At 41.8% G+C, this 20,599-nt stretch overlaps 1 protein-coding gene across 10 annotated transcripts in view; it reads left to right on the top strand.

Moving 5' to 3' along the window:
• arhgap23a (Rho GTPase activating protein 23a) overlaps nucleotides 1-20,599 on the top strand; it is a 78,671-nt gene that overhangs the window by 35,866 nt on the left and 22,206 nt on the right. For 2 of the 10 annotated variants that reach the window (XM_042504892.2, XM_042504889.2), the window contains exons 1-6: nucleotides 1,624-2,803; nucleotides 10,886-11,089; nucleotides 16,387-16,411; nucleotides 16,800-16,892; nucleotides 17,655-17,733; nucleotides 19,340-19,400. In XM_042504892.2, the coding sequence (XP_042360826.1) occupies nucleotides 2,561-2,803; nucleotides 10,886-11,089; nucleotides 16,387-16,411; nucleotides 16,800-16,892; nucleotides 17,655-17,733; nucleotides 19,340-19,400 (705 nt within the window). In that variant the 5' untranslated portion in view covers nucleotides 1,624-2,560. Of the gene's footprint in view, nucleotides 1-1,623; nucleotides 2,804-5,504; nucleotides 5,641-10,885; nucleotides 11,090-16,386; nucleotides 16,412-16,799; nucleotides 16,893-17,654; nucleotides 17,734-19,339; nucleotides 19,401-20,101; nucleotides 20,359-20,599 lie in introns of those variants that run through there. The other 8 variants (XM_042504898.2, XM_042504894.2, XM_042504899.2 and 5 more) reach the window with 6 other exon arrangements.

Raw genomic sequence — 20,599 nt, 5'->3', positions numbered from 1 at the left:
AGCTTGGCTGATGCAGAGGAAGTTAGAGAGTCGGCAGGGTTTAAACTTCTCTCTCAGGCTCTTTTTTTTCCACATCAATTTTCTGTCACTCTTCGTGTGTGTGACTGAGTGCTGCACAATGAATGTCTTCTAGGAGAGACTCAAAATGTGCTGTTATTTAAACAATTTTCAAGTCTACCAGTTTTTCATCATGCTTTCAACTATGGCTGTTCAACCATGAACACTTTTGCTTTTCCAACAAATTGCGCGCTCTAGCTCTTCTCTAGAATAAAGCGGCATACAGAGTTCAGATATCAAGCAATTCTGCGTATCTTTTATTTAAAATCTGTCTCCAGGCAGTTGCCCATATTAATAAAAGTACAATAGTAAACTGCCACAGTAGCCTTTTAAAGCATCTCACAACACATCAGGAAATAAGGGACTTTTGTCTTTTGCATTTTCATCTTGATTTGTATTTTCCATTCATTGTTTGTTTCCGTTACCAGCATATGTATTCTTGGCAGCACTCAAAATGTTACTTTTTATAAAAGGTCTTCTACAAACAAGCAAATTAGCTAACTTCTGTAATGTGGCATTGAATTGTTCCTATACAAAACAGAAAGAAACTAGAGACCATCTTGTGATGGGATCTCTCCAGCCATGATACAGCCATCCATGACAGAAGTGGAAAGTTTGCCAGGACTGTAAAGTGTGGGGACCGATAGTCCCTTTCCTACTTCCTACCCCCTTTTTCCGGCCCCCACCGATCTTTGAACTATGCTTTTGCTTTAATAACTACACACCTGTAAAGTTTCATGACTTCATCTTCTGACAAAATACTCAAAATGACTCCTGTGGTAGTTCCTGCAGCAATAGGTGTCACCAGGATTTCTTGGATAGTTTGCATCGTGACTCCTGATATTCTTTAGCCCTCAGATCACATTTCTTGTAATTTATCACCTCATCGTTCTTTACAAACCATCCAAGCCTACATTGTGCGTTCTCATATATCCAGAGGGTACAGTCTCTGTGCCGATGTCGGCCCGCTCCAGTCAAGTTGGTACTTGCCCCGCTGTGCAGCAGGTGAAACCTGTCTAACCTTGATGGTAACGGATGTTGCGGCGTGTTGACAGCCATGAGCGTTGGAGGAGAGAGTCCAAGCATGGTCACCTGTCTGCCGCTCTCGCACGGATCCTTGACGCCTGGCTGTTTGGTGAGAACTCTGCGGTGTTGGCGAGGTCACCTCTCTGACTGATTTAGTAGTGTGGTGTTTAGGTGTCACTGCTCGATGGGTGGATCCGGCGACTAGGAGTGTGTGTGTGAGGGAGTTCGATAAAGAGGTCATGTTGACATCCAGTAGCAACCGTTTTATTTTAAGAGTGCTCGCCTCTGCAGCTTTTTTCCATTTTCTCCTCTCATTATCATCTTCCCTTCTCTATATTTTTCCCTCTTAAGCGAAAAAGAAAGGGAGTGAAACAGTGAACACAGCAGCAAGGCAAATGTTTTCTTTTCTCTTTGTGCTGGAAATTGGCCTCTTTTTCTCTCTCTTTTTTTTGTTTGTCTCCCCTCTGGGTGGAGGGGAGGCGGCGGAGGCAGGGCCGGCTTTTGTGGAGTTTAGCGGCCCGGGATCACAGCTTTGTCATTTATGTTGGTGTCGCTCACACACACACATGCAGCACACGTGAAGCCTTTATGCAGCACAAGAAAGATCTACAGTGGATTTAGCCGACACAGGAGATATCTCCATCTGGAACCACTGCGACCCCAACTCTGTGATGTCCCTGTTCTTGGATTAAGCTGCAGAGCTCCAGTTTACTGTACTTTACAGCTGTTTGTTTGCTGATGACTGTCAGACCGGTTCGTGTGGAGGAAGGGAGCGATTGTTTGGATACGGATTGGGTAACAGAAACAAGGAAGAAAGAGAAAGTAAAGCAGCAAAGGAGGGACAGAGTGAGGGATGAAGTAGCTGATGCTTGCTGAGATGAAGAAAGTTTGGGATCTAGATGAGAGTTAGATGAAGGGATTTGTTTGGCACTAGAGGGAAAGAGGGAAGAAAAGAGAGAGAGAGGGCAGTGGGAGGGAGGAGAGACAGAGGATCCAGCCCTCTGGGACAGCAATGTGTGTTTTGGGGGTGGACAGAGTGGCTTTGTATGCAGAACATCACCGGACACCAACGGGAGGGACGCTGTCAGTTGTTCTGTGTGTGTGTCTGTAGTGAAACCAGACCTACCTCTGATCCCTGCGCCACACACACTCCTCCATCTGCTGCCTTCTGCTTCCTCCGCACTGAACCCCTCTGAGAGTGTCTGAATGTGTGTGAGAGTCTTGCCGAGCTGATTCCCGGAGGTCAGGAGGCTGTGATGTGGAACTTGTGGGATTAAACTTTCTGGAGGCTCGGCAGTGACAGCGATGGATCGGAGCCAGGAGACGGGAATTTCAGACTCTTGATTGACTGGAGAATCCCAGAGGAGGATTTGCAAAGCTCCACTAAAACCACCTTTCTTTTTCTCTTGATTTGTACCTTGTGTACTCCTGCGTCTGGACACTGTCCTCAGCCTTGTGTAGAGTGTGTGAGCAGCCCATGTGGGCAGTGAGGGATGCGGATCTGAGAAAACTCCACGCCCCGATGCCCGCTGCTATGCTCCCGTGCCCTGCGCCGGCCGGGTCTGACTGGAGCTTCCAGAACCCGGTGGGGGTGGACTGCAGCTCCCCCGAACCTCGCTGCATCTGGCTGGCAGTGCTCCGTAGTGCCACAGATTCAGTGCCACCGCCCGTGCCCCCTGCCATGCCCATTGGGCACAGCCAGAGCTCTCTCCAGCCCAGGGTAAGGAGAGGTCGCCCCGTCTTCCTCTAGTGGCCAGACAGGAAGTCACTGGTTTTAAACATCAGTCTTCGGCTGCAGTAAATGATTGGTTGATTTATTCTTATTGATTCCGATTAAATGTTTTAATTGTAGGTTTTAAAATAATCTGGTAAGGACAGTGTTTATGCCTTGACAAAGTAGGTATTGATTATTTATTTTTCAGATAAATTAATTAATTGTAAAAATGTCAGAAAATAAAGACCTGAGGTAAAAAAAAAAAGGGTTTAAAAGGGGTTTCATGCATTATAAGATTGCAAAAAGTTGCAAATTTTCACATTGGAGTAACTGGAACCCACAGGTATGTTTCCCTTCAGTTAAATGTTAAAAATTGTTGCTGATGAGTTTCTGCCGATCAACTTATCAATAATTGTCATAAATGAGAAGTGCAGATGTATTGTTTGCTGCCCGCAGTGATTTCTGTGGTTCTCCAGATATTCACACAGTGATATCAGCAGAATCCACTCCAGAAACCGCTGCGTGGGATGTTTTCAGTCACACATGTCAACAAAGTATCCATGTAACTGTACCCTTTGTCTGAAGTCTGTTAACCGCTCAGCTGCTGACAGATTCTTTAACCTTAAAAGTGTCTCTAAACAGACCGTTGTGTCGCCTTCAGGCTGTTTCTGTTTGGCGCCTGCTATGTTTTAGACTTTCCGGGAAAAGGATATGGTGACACTTTGTGTGGATGGATGAAGATGCGCAGTTAGATTTTAACTTTATTGTCTCAAAATGAAATTGATTGTTGCTTGAGATGTAATGGTAATGGTCGGATACATGCTATAAATTATGCACTCAAGATATACACTAGCCTAAAAAGATGGTTAAACTCCTATCAGCCACTGTAAATATGGATAAAATGATACTGAGGTCGGTTAAGCGCCCATAATGGGTCACTTCTTTCTTATTTTGCCGCAGCTGACGTGTGTTTTCATTCATGTGATTCTGTTCATGTGTCATGTTGACCCTCTCCTTCCTCGGAGGAGTTTCTAATTAGTGGCTCGAGGCAGATGAAGGGGGGCTGCTAAGTGCCACTTTTAGCGAGGTGTTGTTGAAGCTGTGCGATTGTGCCTCCCCACCCCCCACAATGCCCCCTGAATTTAGGGCATCACTTCATCACATGATCTCATTTTAGTGTGGGCATTTATATGGAATATTACCTCCTGTTTTTTTTCTCCTTTTTTAACCCTTTTTCATGTTTGTTACCATCCCCCCTTAAACCACGATGTCTCGCTGACACAGTTAAGAAATGCCACAATCAGGAATGTGAGTGTTGGGGGGAAGAGAGGCTGTACGGACACAGCTGAGACAAACACAAACTGTACACAGTTTGTTTAAGGAGAGGTATGTTTGTTACAGAGAGGCAGACATGCAGATTTCTTATCTCTACGTTGGATCATGAGTTTGTGATGTCTGTTGTCATTTCATTGAGTCTTCCTTGGCGATCGCAGAACTGGCAGAATCAAATTTCAGTGGTGAATTTATTCAACTACAACCTACAGCAGCCCTCACAAACAGAATAGTGTTCTCAGTGTGTAAAGACCATCATCAAGTAAAGTTTATTAGAGTAATGGGGTTTATTTTGATACGGTCTGAAAAGTATGCTCAATGCCAAAACAATGGACTTGTCAATCAGGTTCTCTATGTTATGGCTAGAGCTGTGTATCAGGTATAGGTAACCGTTACTTTTAAGGTATCAACCAAAATTATTAGCTACCAATTATTGTCAAAACATCTCCAGTCATAGGATCTTTTATGTACCCAGAGCTAGAAAAAAATGAATATGTGGATAATTTTGCTCGCAGCAAATCACTGCAGGCGCTATGGTTTAATCGGGCCTGTGATTGGCCTACTACTACAGCAACTACAACTCATAGTCTGTGATGTGGTGAGGTCGAGCATGCTGTATTTGACCAAGTTGGCAGTTAACTATGCTGAGATGTTACATAAATGTTTTAACTACAGACCTGTGGCGTCTGGTGGTATTTTCAGCAACTGAATTCTTCCATTCTTATAGTTGGTGTCGAATGAAGTACATTGATCACTGTAAGGGTACTGATATTGTAATTTTTTAAATAATACTCACCCTTAATTATGGGACAAACCAAATACCCCTTCTTGATAAATATCAAAACTTCAATGTTGTTGATTGCATGTAAATCATAATTGAATGAACTGGAATAAGAAGTCTCAGCCCAGATTAAAACCCACGTCATGTCACACACTAACTACATGCCACGTGCCTCTGCCCACCAAGTTATCCTGTAAGACTGATTCTAGAGCTGCAGCTCCTCCTCCTCCTCCTCCGTCTTCTTGGCTCACAGTTTGAATCTGAGTAGCAAAACAACCACGACATGTATAAAATATTCCACAGTCATCACTGCCAGCGAGGACGTTGTTTGACAAAGGAAAAGTACAATATGTTTTGCTGTTCAAGTAGAATACCCTGTTCAACCGTCATTGCATCATCACCTGTTGGCCCAGTTGAACTGACAATGGGGTTGAACTGGTTTTTGAGCACACAAACTGTATTCATATTGACACAGAGGTGCGTGCAAACACACACACGACTCACATGCATGGCTCATAAAGCATCTGGTTATGTAAATTACAGAGCAATGTGCAGCATTTGAAGTGCACGTCTTTATTTTGAATCCTTGCTTCAAAAGGCTGGTTGTGTGCTTTGGTTGAAGATTTAAGAGGAAAGCTGGATATTCATACGCTCATCATGCATCCCTTCAGTCAGACGTAGGATGCATTTAGACCTGCAGAGGTGGTGCAGCGCGCCCTCCGTGTGGCCGGTGAGTCCAGGCATCATCACCGTCCCTCTCCCGTTCCCTCTTGGCAGCCTAGCTCAGGGGATGTGGGTGCAGACAGATATCAGGATTAAAGGCTCGTCAGCATTTGTAACGTGCGTAAAGCTCCACTTTTCAAACAGGTTGCAGCTCTCAGCTGTTTAAAAGGGCATTATTGTTCTGCCCTGCTGGGGTTTTAGCAGGAGCGCAGCTCCCCTGACGGCCGCTGCATTCCTGCGTATTGCTTTACCTCCGGATGGAGTGAGGAGAGGAGTGTGTTTGCTCACCAACACGTACGCTGTTACTGACGATTATCAGAATATCATCATGTTCTAGAAAAGCCTCTTACATACAGAAAATCCACTTTTACCAGATTTTATGAAAGATTATCACTCACAGTGTTTGTTCTTAACATTTTAAATATAGATTTGCATCTCTAACAAAACAGAAGTGCTGTAATCCTGTCAGCAGGACATCCTCGCTTATATTCTGGCTTCATGCATCTTAATGTTATGCTCTCTAATTGAAATCAGGAGGGGGAATATCCACAGGGAAGCTTCTGTGTGTGTTGTCAAAGTACACCACTTTACCCACTAAACACACACTCAAAGCAGGAAGCTGTCGTATGGCATCACAAGCCGCTTTGCATATTCAATTGTTTCTCAGGGCGGCTTTTTTTGTGTGAGTATGCTTTAATGACATCATTCAGGTGGTAATTGGCTCCCTCAAGGCTCTGTTATTATCTAAAGAGCATTCAGAGTTTATTTTGTTATTGTAATTGGCTTCAAAAGGCGAGAACGTGTTGGGCAGAAAGAGTGTTAAAAGGATAAATTCCCAGTAGGAGAGGAGGAAATACCAAATGTCTTCTTTTCTCAGCATAACAAGAGCAAGGTTTCCCTTTTCTGCACCCTAAGCCTGCATAGGAAGTCAAGTTTAGACTTAAAAACCACAGAATTTTTTCCAAGTGCCTTGTTGGTTAAACTGAGCGTCAGAAGAGGACAGGGCATGTCAGCAAGTTTGGATCTTTCTTGTTTGTGTGAAACTCGTAGAAGAGAAACTGGTCCGTCACAGCGGCAGGTACAAGAGGGGATTTTTTTCTGGCTTAAGGGTAGAAAGGTGAACTGCAGACTCGACAGAATAGCCGAGCAGAGCCACAAATGTCCCACATGGTCCAGAGCAGCCGAGTGGGAAACAGGGCTGGCTCAGAGACCCAGTCAGACCCTGTGTGTTTTGGGTAATCACAGGGTTTGGTATTCCCAGCGCCGGGAGGGGCCATGTGGTCGAAACCGGCGTGCTGGAGCCTGTCCCTCGCTGGGGCCTGATACTCCTCCTCTTCATCCTCCTCATCCTTCTCCTCTCATTCACTCTCTCCGTGCTCCCTCCTCTCCTCTGACTGTTACAGAGTGTGCTCCGACTTGTCCGAGCCAAACCGCTCCCTCTGAGGAATTCACTCCGTCTCTTCCTTCTTTTCATTTCCTCTTTTTTTGACATTCTTAGCTTTTCTTTTTCTTTATTATCTTTATTTGACACCCCAAACACTCCTCCTTTCACGTCTTTATGCTGCTTTCATGCCACATAATAGGCCTCAATGCTCTTTGGGAAAATAGCAGGGGTTACTTACATTATTTAGACTGCCAGGATAAAGATCAGGCTTTGAGTGTCGCAGAGATGTATGTATCTCAATCTACAAAATATACCCTTCATATATACTTCAAAATATGCTTTTCTCCAACATGTATCTGCAAAACATATTCTAGAAAGAAACCAAAACGTTCAAGCTTTTTTACTTGGGTGGAACGTTTGAAGTAGATGAGGAAGAAAATGTGCTGCAAAAGTTAGTGCCGGATCTTCATCACACAAAAGCATGTGGTGAAAGAGGAAGGGGAGGTAGTAAGGAGGAGAGGTGATTGGTGGAACATGAAAGGAAGGATAAAGAGGAGTGAACGAGTGGAAGTGCCTCCATAATGGAGAGTATCAGATGAGTTATATTTCTAAGAGCATCTGGTTATCCCTCCCCGCACTGCTACCATGCTTCCTGCCTCCAGCCGGCCACTTCCTGTAGTTGTGTGGCCGCATACATGCAGGACTGTCAGGTCAAGTCATAAGTGTCACTGTGTTTGTTGTGTATCAGTGTCTGTTTGTGTTTAGGTGCAACAGGAGGTGAAATGTAGGGTGTGCATGTAGTCTTGACATGTTCACCGACCCACTGACATTAAAATGGATATATTCTCACTCTGGTTTAGGAATTTGGTCTTTTGGTCAGCTTGTTAAGTGATATTATTATGATATGATGTGATGTTTAAAAGATATTTCAGTAAACGCATGAATCAGCCCGACTTGGATCCTTTAGGGCACGTTCACACCAATCTCATGTAGAACCCTGGAGCGCTCTGTTTCATTTTGGCTGAATTTTGCTGGCAAGAAAAATATGCACACCAAACTGCACCTGGAGCGCCGTAAATGTAGCTGTTTTGATGGAGGCGCTTTGAGGCGGCAACCTTTTCCTACACCGTCATGCTCTTCGTCATTGCAGTATGTAGAGAACGGGTGAATTCCAGTATGACTCACATTAAACCCGTTCCTCGGGAGCTGTTGTTGGTGGATTAAACCAAAACAGAAGGTGCTGTGTCAGGGCAGTGATGTGTGCAGTTTCTGATTTGTTTGTAAAAAGACAACATTACAATATTGACAGCGTGGCAATTACATAGTTAAAGAAAATAAAGCAGAGCTATTACTACTCGCTTATGAAATGGTGATTATTCACCATTTATCCTTTACGCAATTTGTTCCTATCTAATTATGAACACGCTGTAGAGATAAACTGCATACTTTTCTGTTATGGAAGTTATTATGAGAGAAATGTATGAGTTTTACGCGTTGACAATAATAGGAAATGATACCAGACTTGCAGATGTCAGTCTACAGTGGCATTTTCTGGCATTTTCTTTTTAAATCATGAATGAATCTGCCAATTATTTTTGGTTAATTACCTAATCATTTTGTCTATCAGGAGTCGAAAACGATTTTAATTGCTTGTTTTGTCCAACAAACAGTCCAAATTCCAAATATATTTACTTTACTATAATAGAAGACAAAAAAATTGGAAGATATTTACATTTTAGACACTGGAACCAGTCAATTTTGGGCATTTTTGCTTAAAAAATAACTTGAACGACTGATAGGTTATCAAAATTATTGTATCAAAAGATTAGTTTTCTATAGATTCACTTACTGATTCAGATCTACATTTAAAAATGACAAGATACTTAATGGGATACTTTGCCGATTTTCAACCAGCTTCGTATCATAACAATTTGGGTAGTAAATAAACTGTGGTAAACTTCCCCTCATCTTACCAGATTTTCCTGTTTATCTACCAGTTCAAACCAGCCAGATGACGTGTTTCACATCATCCATTCTCGTATGCCACCACTGCAACCAAAAAGACTATAGAGGCAGGTCAAGAAAGAGACCAAAACCAACCGAAAGTAAAACTAAGCAGTGGTGATCAAATATGAACCAAGATTCTGTTATTTTAATGTTTTCAGAAACTTATCTTAGCTTATTGTAGAAATGCTGCTCAAGATCGTTTGTTAGCAGCCAGCTACCTTATTGTTTTCTGTGTCAAAATGACCTAGCTCGCATTACGTCACCCACTAGCAGGAGTATTTATTGGTCCTGTGCAGTGCAATGCATTGTGGTTGTTGTAGATTTTCTACCTCTTGAGCAAGAGGGAATGCCACAGCCCTTTTTCTCAGTTTACTGTGTGCATAAAGCAATAGTTTCAAAGGTATTTGCATCATTCTACTGTATAGACAGCCCAGTTTTATGAAAAGACCACCTTTGCCACAATTAACATAGCATTTTTTTTGCCCTTAAAGTTTTAATATTCTGGTTTTTGTTTTTAATAAATCTCTGGAGCATTCTCAGTATATTTTTTAAAATCTCCAGTTGTCCATCTCTGTGCATTGTGGGACAGTAGTGTCCATCAGTAACACATATGAAGATTAATTAAATATGCATGCTGATGTCTACGAGTATTTAATTTGCCACAGTTCAAGTGAGAATGTATCCACAAAATCCAGTTGCAGTTTGAAGTGACTTGTATGGAATTCAGTGACAGCGTTTTACAAAGTGCTGTCACTGAAGTGAGCTCCAGCATAGATGGAATTCAGTGCAGTGATTGATTGATTGATTGATTGATTGATTGATGCGTTGGGATGCCACATGATAATTATAGTGTTGAGCTGTCTCCTAAATTTACGTGTGCTCCTTTAAGTCAGACAGACTTAAGAAAAGTTTGATAGTGAACATACCGCACAAGATAACCAAACCACAAAAGACTTGACCTCCTCCTCCTCCTCCTCCTCCTCCTCCTCCTCCTCCTGGCTCCCGCCTGTTTGGTCAGGTGATTGTGTTTGACTGACAGATGTGGGTCGTTAGGGCAGCATGAGGGTGATAGTTCTCACGTGTGTCTGTCAGCTGAGTGAGCTGGGCTTATTTACTCCACCTCAGGAATGAGATGTTTCCAGAGCCACTAAACTCGTTTAGATTCCCTCTGGACCTCCTCTCCCTGTGATAAGACCGAGGTCAGTGTGGTCAGAACTGGGTTTCCCTCCTTGGTCCCGTCTAGACGTGGACCCCCCCTAGGTGTGTTTATGTACTGCTGTTCTGAGGCAGGCCTCACTCTTAGCTATATTCAGGACTCTACAAGGAAGATGCTAATGTAAAGCCCAGCAGTCAGGGGTTGACGTCCTTTAGGAGCCGTGTTGTGCATTTCCAGCGAAACATAAAGTGCTGCATATGGAAAACTGGAATATTTCTTCAGTGTGGGTGCTATTTATGGGAAAACACTATACATACTCAATTAAATTTAGGGAAACACTGATATTAGATTATTAATTTCTGCATATTTTATAGTTAAGAACACATTCTGTGCACACTCTTGACATACTTTTCTACATTTTCTGCGTCTATAAATGTGATGATCTCGGATGTGGTGTCCCATAAATGTCAGTGGAATCACTCCAACTTTAAACATTTGTGAATGATGATACTGTATATGTATTTATTTAATCTCCATAAGTTCTGGATGTGTTAACATCAATAGTCTGCTCTATACCTTATTTCCTGACAACATATATTCTTTGCTGTTTGATGAACCCATTTTAATTTTTTTCTTCTAATCAAATAAAGAAATATGTGTAAAAACATCCTGAATCTCACTGAATCTCTCTGTCTGTGTCCACAGGGTAAGGGGCGGAGGGATGGTCTCTCCTCATCTGGTGACAACCCTCGGCCGCCGATGGCGACCCGGCCGGGAAGGGAGGGGAGTGGCATTGGCTGGAAGGGTCCACGGACACTGGTCCTTCATAAAAACTCCCAGGGTTTCGGTTTCACGTTACGCCACTTCATCGTTTACCCTCCAGAGTCTGCCCTGCACACCACCCTCAAGGTGAGACCTACAGGTCCTTGAAGTATCAAGGTGTTGAATTATGCTAAATGTAAACAGTTTTACAGACAGGTCCGGTGTTTTTCTTTTCTTTTAATTTAGTGTTAAGTCGCAAAGTCCCTTTTTTTTTAACCTCCATGTTTATTTTTACAGCACACATGGTCTCCATTTCATCTTAGCTGGCATTTAAAAGGGTTTCTCGAAAGCCTTGCGTTTAACTTGCTGAACCCAGGACAGAGCCAATTTGAGCGGAGATAAAGCCAATCATGCTGGAGTCAAGGGTCAGTGAGGTTGAGCTGAGCCAATGAACTCACAGACAAAGAGAAAACAAGCTGCTTGGAGACAACAAACTGAGCAAAACAAGCCTGGTGAACGGTTAGTAAGGCGGGAGGAACATGATTTAGAGACTAAATAAAGACATGGGTTCTTTATTGGTGAGAACAACAAACTTTCACATTTTTAAGGATATAAACAGCACCTCCGTACCCCGCCAGACAGACTGAAAGTCCTAATTGTTTTTCAGTGTCACTTCACAGGCCTTGTTTTCAGTCTTTGGTGAAGTCCGGATTGTTCTGGTGTTTTGCAGTTAGTGGTTATTTAGCTCTTTGAGGTGTGGGGGCAAACGGCTCCAGATGTGAAATTGAGGGATATGGAGGCTGGGGTGGGGTGAGCCAGCTGAAACAAGACCTCTATTATTATTCTACCACCCCACCATCCAGCAGCTGCAGATAGGAACACAGATTGAATGAGATCTGTTGTCTTAGCCTGGTACCACTCTCTGGCAGTCAGGCCGTACCAGGCCGGCGCTAGACAATAGGCCCACTGCTGGCCTTTGGCCCCGGTTCTGTCCTCGTCTCCTCTGCTTGAGGGTCACATGGTGTTTTGGGACAATCAGACCCATAGTGCCGCCCGTTCTTATCTGGAGAGCCTTCGTGGAAGTCTCCCAAATTACCCTCATAGTGTCCAATTATCAGAGGCCTAACGGGTGCATGACCCAATTAGGCACTCATTTCGTGGTGTCTGCAGGTCCTGAAAGTCTTCAAGAGGCTTTGATTATATTATCTAAAACCAGGATCCTTCTCCTGGGAGGCCCCAGCAGAACTCCTCTGTGTCTTTGAAAATAGCCAGAAGACCGCTCTAATAATCTGCAAAATCCTAAAATTCGGTACGTTTGCCTTACTGCATGAACCTGTAACCTTTTGTCAGGTGCAGTTTGATGCTGGGCATTGTAGTGCTTCTGGGGCTTGATTTTGGTTTCAAAGATTGAGGCAGGGAACACAGGTAGTACAAGCACAAATCCTCAAAAAGGCTTTAGTTTTTTAGGTACCCCCTACCTGGTAGGGTTGGTTAGTAAAAAATTTGGCTCTCAAGTTGCAGAGCTTACGTCATATATGCAGAGACATGGGGGGCAAAAGTAAATGTTCACTTGATGATAATACGCTTTTTATTAATTTCCAAATTATATGTCTTTTTTTTGCTTATGTGCAATTTGTAATATATTATTATGCTGTAACTGTTAGTTAGAAAAATGATTTATTGGCATTAGTCAGGTAAAACACTTATTTCAGCAGTTTAAGGGGCTGTACTGGTACAACGAGTCTGGGACCAAATCACTTATCACAATCACAGTAATATAAAGCTTCAAACAGTTATCAACAACTTCATTTTTAATGCTCTGAGCAAAAAAATGCAACACATTTTCTTTGTAGCATTGGTGTTGGTTCCACATTACGACTTAAAGCTCATAAACACACCAAAGTCAGAAGAACAACTTCCCATCTCGGAAAATGTTACTCTGAACGCACTCTCGTGTAATTTCTCACCTGTTGCTTGAATGTAGGTCAAATTTGCACTAATTGTGCTTGGATGTCTGCCCTACACCTCAAAGCAATATGAAAAACAAATATGTTTTTATTATAAAAATAGTCTAGAGGCTTTGAAATACAAAGCTGACATAGTCAGAAATTACTTTTACTTTTAAAGTTACTTTCACTTGAGGTAATAGATGATAGTAAAAGTTGTGAAGTGAGGAGTAAAATGAACTCTTTCATATAAAGGTGCAACAAAGAATGCAAACATTTATTGTTTTTTAAACGCCATTAAACCACTCACAGATGATGATTTCAAAATGTATTTTTTTTATATGTAATGTTGGTTTTCGGACTGTAAGATGTGCAGAGGACCTTTGTCCCCCTCATAAATTACACCCCTGTGGCACTAAGGCACACCCTCTGCCCGATCTACAGTGGCTTTATGATTCCTCTTCATTTGTGCATCGCTCCGGACAAAAACTTCTGCCAAATACTTAAATGTACATGTTTATGACAACATAGTGGAGCGTACATAAAGATGAATAATATGTTTACAACTTCTGGACTTTGCATCTGCAAAATGGGAGATAATAATATTACCCTGCTGATGAAGAAAAACGTTTGGAGAAAAAAAGGTATTTGTGTAATTGTGACGTACATGGAATATATTTTCTATATTTGGCTTCAGGGAGCTTTTAAGTGTTACAATTTCTTGATGAATTTCTCAGTAAATGACGTGAAGTCATATAATGAAATTCATAACCTTTTTTTTGGGTCTTTTAACAAGCAGAATTGGCATTATAAATATAAAACCTCCCAATCTTGCTATTATCTCAATTATGTGTGTCAGGTATCTGTACAAATGTGGGCACAAGTTTTTGGGTTAAACCCAAAAACTTGTGCCCACTTCTCACTTTCTCCTCTGTCCGGGATGCGTTCAAACTCGGACTGCTCAGTTGTCGAGCATCCCCAGCTCGGAGCTCCATTCTGGGGTCGGCAGCCCTCCTTTCTCTGCCTCTAAACCCCCCACCATTGTCTGCAGAGCCAGGAATGAGCCCACTCAGCGTAGCATAAAGCCAGGCAGCAGTCAGCCCACCGTGCCCCTAACCCCAAACTGTCCACTCAGCTTAGTATGTGTGAATGTGAGTGTGTGTGTGTGTGTGTGTGTGTGTGTGTGTGTGTGTGTGTGTGTGTGTGTGTGTGTGTGTGTGTGTGGACATGATCAGACAAACTGCAGCTATCAAATCTCACCACCAGCATCCTCACTGCTGACACCTCTGTGTGTTTGCTTCAGTCAATGACGCAGGACGTCACGCTGAGCACCTGCAGACAGTCTAACCTGAAAGTCTGTGTCAGAGCTGCACTCCAATATTAAAAGCTCATAAAAGCAAACAGGTCTGTCTCGGGAGGTTTGGCTAGAGATGCCAGGGAAGTCGTCGGCATTTTAGGAAGCTGGTAAAATGACTCACTGCAGGTTAACATGACATTAAAGATACTTTTAACTTCTCCTTTGGTCGGGAGTTTATGGAGGTGTGGATATCAAGTCTTCCCTACTCTAGTCACATATTGTATACATTCGTATTGGACTTGTGACCTGGTAGATATGCTGGGCATTTTTATTGTGAAAAAGGTTGATCAGGGAAGTTGACTCAGCTCACAGCTGTTGTCATGTCAGGGTTGAGATCAGGTCAAATTCTGCTTTCTGTGACAAAAAAAGATTGAGGTTATAACTGTATTGCGTTGACGTTAGTGTTTAAATCTGGAGCATCGGCACTTCTGCTTATGTTAAAGTAAAACCCTTCAGCTCCTATATGAGGAGTTAGATTAGCCCAAATCAACATGTCTGAAACTTTGATAGACTTTGTTTTTGCCTGATTATCAAATGCTGAAGGGCCCAAAAAGCCCCCCCAATTTAATGAGAGTAAGACCAATTCTGAGCATAGAAAAAAGCAAACATGTTTCTTGTTATGTAGTCCATTTGTGGAGAGGCCTCTGCATGTCTTTTTTGAATCTTCTGTCATTAGTTGCAGCTTTTTCCATTTTACATCAATAGCAAAAATGAAGCCTTTTGTGTCCTTTGGAGATCAGGAGTCTTACATGCTTTCAATACTTTCAAAATTTCAAGACGTCTTGACTGTTTTAACTCTTCGTGTGTGTGGAAAAGTTGACCCCTCGCTGTCAGAACTCTGCCATCGATCACCACTCAAAGTTTGAGTTCCCATAATGCTCTATGAAAATTGTTTTTATTTAGTACTTCATTTCAGTTGTTTTTCCGTTACAGAAACATGGCATACATACAGACTAAAAACACTGGGTCACCAACACAGTGCTGGATTCTTTTTACTCAGGTCACAAGGCAACGTCTTGTTTTGACCCGATTTTGCGTTTATTTTTTCACATTAGTGTAGAGTAATTTACCTTTAATAAAATGTGTTATGGTTGCAGTGTTGTAATCTCATCAAGCTCTTTTAAACCGACATGTCATTATTTGTGACAGAGTGTTAACTTATATATAAATGAGTATCCTTTGCATACTTTTGTACAACTAACAAGACATTTATGACAAGTTTAAGGCGAGCTTGTTGTATCTAACATCAGTCAAATTGAAAATATTTTAGTTTAGTTAAATAATCAAAAAATAACACTAATACAGGGATAAAACAACCCATTTTTCTTACTGGGTCCATTTATAACCCAGCAATATTTAGTGTGTATATAAGTGAAAACGAAAGAAACAAAAAATGGAATGATCTGCCTTATCCTGTCTCACAAAACCTTTTCATTTCCATGACTTTTTCAGTGGTTTTTGCTTTCAGTTTGTCGTCAGAATGTAAGCATTGTCAGTCTCTGTTTACATCGCTCTTTTAGATGTCTTAGCCTATGAGTTAAGAGCCCCATATCGTATATATTTCATTCACAATTTACAGCCATCTATCTAGTGTTTAGGGTTCTGCCTTATACCATCTCTGTGTAATAGCCTTTTTTACAAGCTGCCAACAAGATTTTCAGTAGATATCTGCCTTCTCTTAACACAGTACCCCCTGTCATATTGCCAAAGAACAGCACTGTATGTGACCTAGGGATATCATAACCAAAAAATTTGATAATAACTATATGAACATTTCCCCCTAAACTGTATAATTTCAGGATGAAGCAAACACACATGAGGATGCTGTGTGTCATAAAGAATCTATTCATCTTACAGTGTTCTCTCAAAGTATATGAGGATGTTGTTGACTGTTGTGTTTACTAAATATGCAACCACTCATCTTCTCACTCATCTGGTTGTATTCATATCCCATTTTTTTCCCCATTTCAGCTTTACATATAGTGTTGTATTTCCCAAATGTACCCTTTTTTAATGATTTCATTGTGTTTTAAGTTTCTCTGTAAAGCCATTGTCTGCACTGGTTGTTTTTCAATGTCCTCCTTGAATAAATCTGGCTTGAATTGGAGCAGTAATTCTGCCTCTGTCTCTGTTGTTTGCAGGATGAGGAGAACGGTAATGGAAAGGGTAAGTGCTCTCTATCTCTTTTTCATCAGGCAGCACATTAACACCTTGTCCAATGGGATGAGGATGATGTAATGAACTGGGATCTCTTCTACTCCCCCGTCATCTCTACTGTGCAGCTTATCTGCACCCCCTACAGGACAACATGCAGCACTGCATCTGATGTGGTAAAATCCAGCTGCTGCACAAAGTATTTGTATAATTCCCCAGCCATGACAGTCATAAACAAGAAGTCAGTAGTGTCAATCAAATAATGTCATCTTTAAATACCAGGAGTAATGTAAAGCATTATTTTTTAAAAAAAAGTTTACAAGAGCTATACATTTTTATAATTCAGCAGGTACAATCTCTAATCTCTGCATCTCTTCTCATCTGTCCTTTTGTCATGCAGGGTATCAGAAAGGTCGACTGGAGCCAATGGACACCATATTTGTGAAGAGTGTGAGAGAAAAAGGTCCAGCCCACCAAGCGGGTTTGTGCACAGGTAAAAGGAACATGTGGTGCAGAAGTGTGAACATCCTGATTTGCATTGGAAATCTGCTGGAGAGAGTTCTGGTCACGTGATGCTGTAGATTCAGAGAAGAAGTGGGTGTAAGCTTTGAACAAAAACAGACTTTTATTCATTAGCACGAGATTACATAAAGATATTATTTTTCCTTGACTAAAGCCACATTTGTTTTGAATGTCTTTGGTTAATATAATGCAGCTACCAGTCTGACAACTCCAATGTTTAAGTCCATCTGAATGTGACAGATCTATTGAAGTTTTCCTGTCGTGTCTTGCTGCTTTAGCAGGACAGCCGTCCACTCCCAGCAGCTCTGACAGACCAAACCAGTAATCCGGTGTGCATGCTGTCACATACAGAAAGTTACATACTAGTACAAACACATGCAAGCACACTCTGAGTACTTAGTATGTGTTTCAGCTTGCATGAAGTCATCAGGAATTCCTACAGACTTTGAACACCTAGTTCATTAACGTCTGTTCTCGGGCGTTAGTTCACAAAATGATGAGGTGTGCTGACATCTTTGCATTCTGGGGACAAATTACAGGTGACTTAGAGAGATATTTTGGACTGTAAATAAAGATACTGAAAATTGATTTTTAAAAGACATTTAAATACAACTTTTTTCCTCAAAGCTCCAGGCTTAGCTTACACCTACTTGCGGGTCAGAGGTCAATAAACAGACCTGTGTAACCTTCAAATGTGCTGGATATAACATGCTAACACGACTGTGTCTCACAGGGGATCGGTTGGTGAAAGTGAACGGAGAGAGCGTTCTAGGAAAGACGTACTCGCAGGTGATTGCCCTCATTCAGAACAGGTAAGACCTCCTGCTGTCAGCGCTTTGAGCCGCCGGCATATTGATTTAGCAAGCCATCTGTTTACTTTTCTTTTTGAGTTTACCATAGAGATGACATACACATGGTCGCTTGTATTGGTTTTGTCTGCCTCTAAAAAAAGAGTAGCCTGAAGCAGTGTACTCTACACACTCACAGAGACATTGTGGTTCTACAGAAGGAAAATTAGGGGTTTGAAAAGGTGACACATACACTGGACTCATGTTTTGACACAAGTTAGGTCTTATTTGGTGAAACTATTTCACCCTAGCAACCCTTTCTTAGTTGTCTTTTTGACCAAATGCTTTGGTTAGGTTCTGAAATCTCATGTTAGTGTTCATATTAACTACTGACCTTCTTTTGGACCCCAGCTCCACAATCCAGGATCAGCTACAGCACAGCTGGCTGGTTTAAGGGATTTACAATATTTCTTTTTCTCAACTGATAGCCATTGATTTACCTGAACCCGGGCTGTCAGTTCATATCAATTCCTCAGCTGATATCAGAATTTTTTCCAAATTTAAAGCTGTGTACCTTACAGCATGGAGCTCATTAGAATATTTTTATATTAGGTAACATGACGCCAGGGATTGCTGTTGCACTAAATGTAAATGAGAGCAGAAACTTTGAATTTTTTGATGGCAATGATGATGAAAAGTGTATTTGATGTAAATAGGTTGCATGTGGCTAACAACCGACCAATCTAAATCCTGATACAGAGTCAGCGGATCAGATCTGTGCATCCACAGCTGGTGTCAACATTCGGCAAAACTGAAGTTTTTTTATATTAAGTTTACATAGACTTTTCTATAAATTAGTCAGTAGATTATAGGGACACTTTTCTCATATCTGTAGTCTATTTATCAATCTAGATTGTTTTGTTGTGAGTTGCAGATAAATTCAGCAATGTCTCTTTCCAAAAAATCATGACCTGGGTACTCAAGATAATCCACAGACCTTTTTGTGAGTGGATTCATGTTGGAACTATTTTCCTTCTACTAAACTACACCAACGGTATTACCACGCAGAAGAAAATGTTCATCTATTCATGGGTGAGAGGCTCGTGCTTGTGACAGCACAAGATGTAATCATTAATGGCATCCTCCTTAGCTGAGCTGTAATGTTAGTCAGCTGAGTTGACTAAGTGAGCTAGCAGTAGATGCATGCTTCCTTCTGCACAGTGATAGCGTTGGTGGGTGCAGTTCCACAGTAGGTAAATAGTTCCTACTTGAAACTGCTCGTAACAAGTTCTGGATTATCGTTAGTAACCAGGTCATGACTTCTGGAAAGAAACATTGCTGTTGAGTTTTACAAAAATTTTTTGGCACATTGTATTTAAGAGAAGGCAGACATCTCTATGACACTCAGCAGCTCAAACCAAAACAATTTAGATTGATAAATAGCACTACAGGTAAAAGGAAAATACTATATGTATTTTGAGGCGAACTGTCCCTTCAATACAGGATTTGGTGATGGATATTTTTCTATTTTTGTATCTCACACTCACACCAGATCAGGATGTTAGATGTGTTGTTTGTCTTCATTCTTCCTGTCCTCCCCTCTTCTCCCTCCCCTGTGCATGTCTTGCAGTGAAAGTGTGTTGGAGCTCTCCATTATGCCAAAAGATGAAGACGTGCTTCAGTTGGTAAGTGTGAGTATGTTGTTTCTCATGCACCTTTTCTTAACAAACTAACCCACAAGTATCATGCACCACACACTTAGATACATGACTCGGCAAGCAAACTGGCAGGTATTTGTACCATTTCGATTATTTCAGGATAGAGCATGAAATTATATATTCTGTTTGCAGAGTTCAACCAGCATTCACACTGTCATTGTCGAAGAATGTAGAGATTTTGTCAGAATGGCTGCAGAGTGACTCAGAGCCTCTCTGCTCTGTGTTTAGATTACAACACGCATTTATTAAAGCAACTGCTATCCTGACGGTTGAAGCTGACGCTTCAAAAAACCCACAAAAAACAGCTCCGTGCTCATTCGCACACCCATGTACTGTACAACACATTTTTGTCGCTCCATGGATTGCTCACATGATCAGACATGCATCATCCCTCGCCCCTCCCATTAACCCGGAGCAATATGTCAACCAGATAGCACCAGACTGAAGTGATCCTTCTCACACATGCAGAAACATCCTGCTGAAAGAGCCCAAAACTTTGCTCGTCATTTACGTACAACTGCCATCTCTTAACATTATAAACCCACTCCTCTGTCCTCACACTCCTCCCCTCACTGCTACGCCTGTATCTGCTGCATTCCTCACATGACATCACCAGTGCTGCGCCTCCTTCCACACTCCCACAGGGTGGAGTAAGGCAGAGAATGAGAGGGAGGAGAGAGGGAGTTTGGAAGGATCCGACTGAGGAGAAAACAAGGAGCTCAACAGATAGAACAGTCACGCGAAAGTACTATTTTAAAAAGCAAAAGATTGAATGTTTCTTGGAGAAGAGCATCAAGTTTTAGCAGCACGAGTTTTGGTGAGGATCAGTCTCTTGCCCTCGCCCTCTGTTATTCCTCCTCTGGGTCTTTTTTTTTGGTGACTGAAAGCTTAACACACACACTGAGGAAAGATTCTGGATCTGTTGGCCGCTGTAGGTAAACCTTGAAAAACTTGTCTGTGTGATCTGGCTTTACTCAGTCATGAGATGAGAGCTAGCATGTTTTTGTTCTTCCGGTGTTATGAAGTCAAGTCAAGGTTGTAATTAATGTCTTAAAATGCGACAGTGTGACTTATTAATAAAGTAATTATACACTTGTGTATGTGTATAATAGACAGCCTTAAGGTGTAGCAGTGTGGATCTATATCCTGTATGTGCAACATAGCTCGAGACA

This window comes from Plectropomus leopardus, chromosome 18, assembly GCF_026936395.1.
Source record: "Plectropomus leopardus strain MGB_pleo_1.0 chromosome 18, ASM2693639v1, whole genome shotgun sequence".
In the NCBI taxonomy this organism is placed as follows: domain Eukaryota; kingdom Metazoa; phylum Chordata; class Actinopteri; order Perciformes; family Serranidae; genus Plectropomus; species Plectropomus leopardus.
This window is presented reverse-complemented; position numbering and strand designations above follow the sequence as displayed.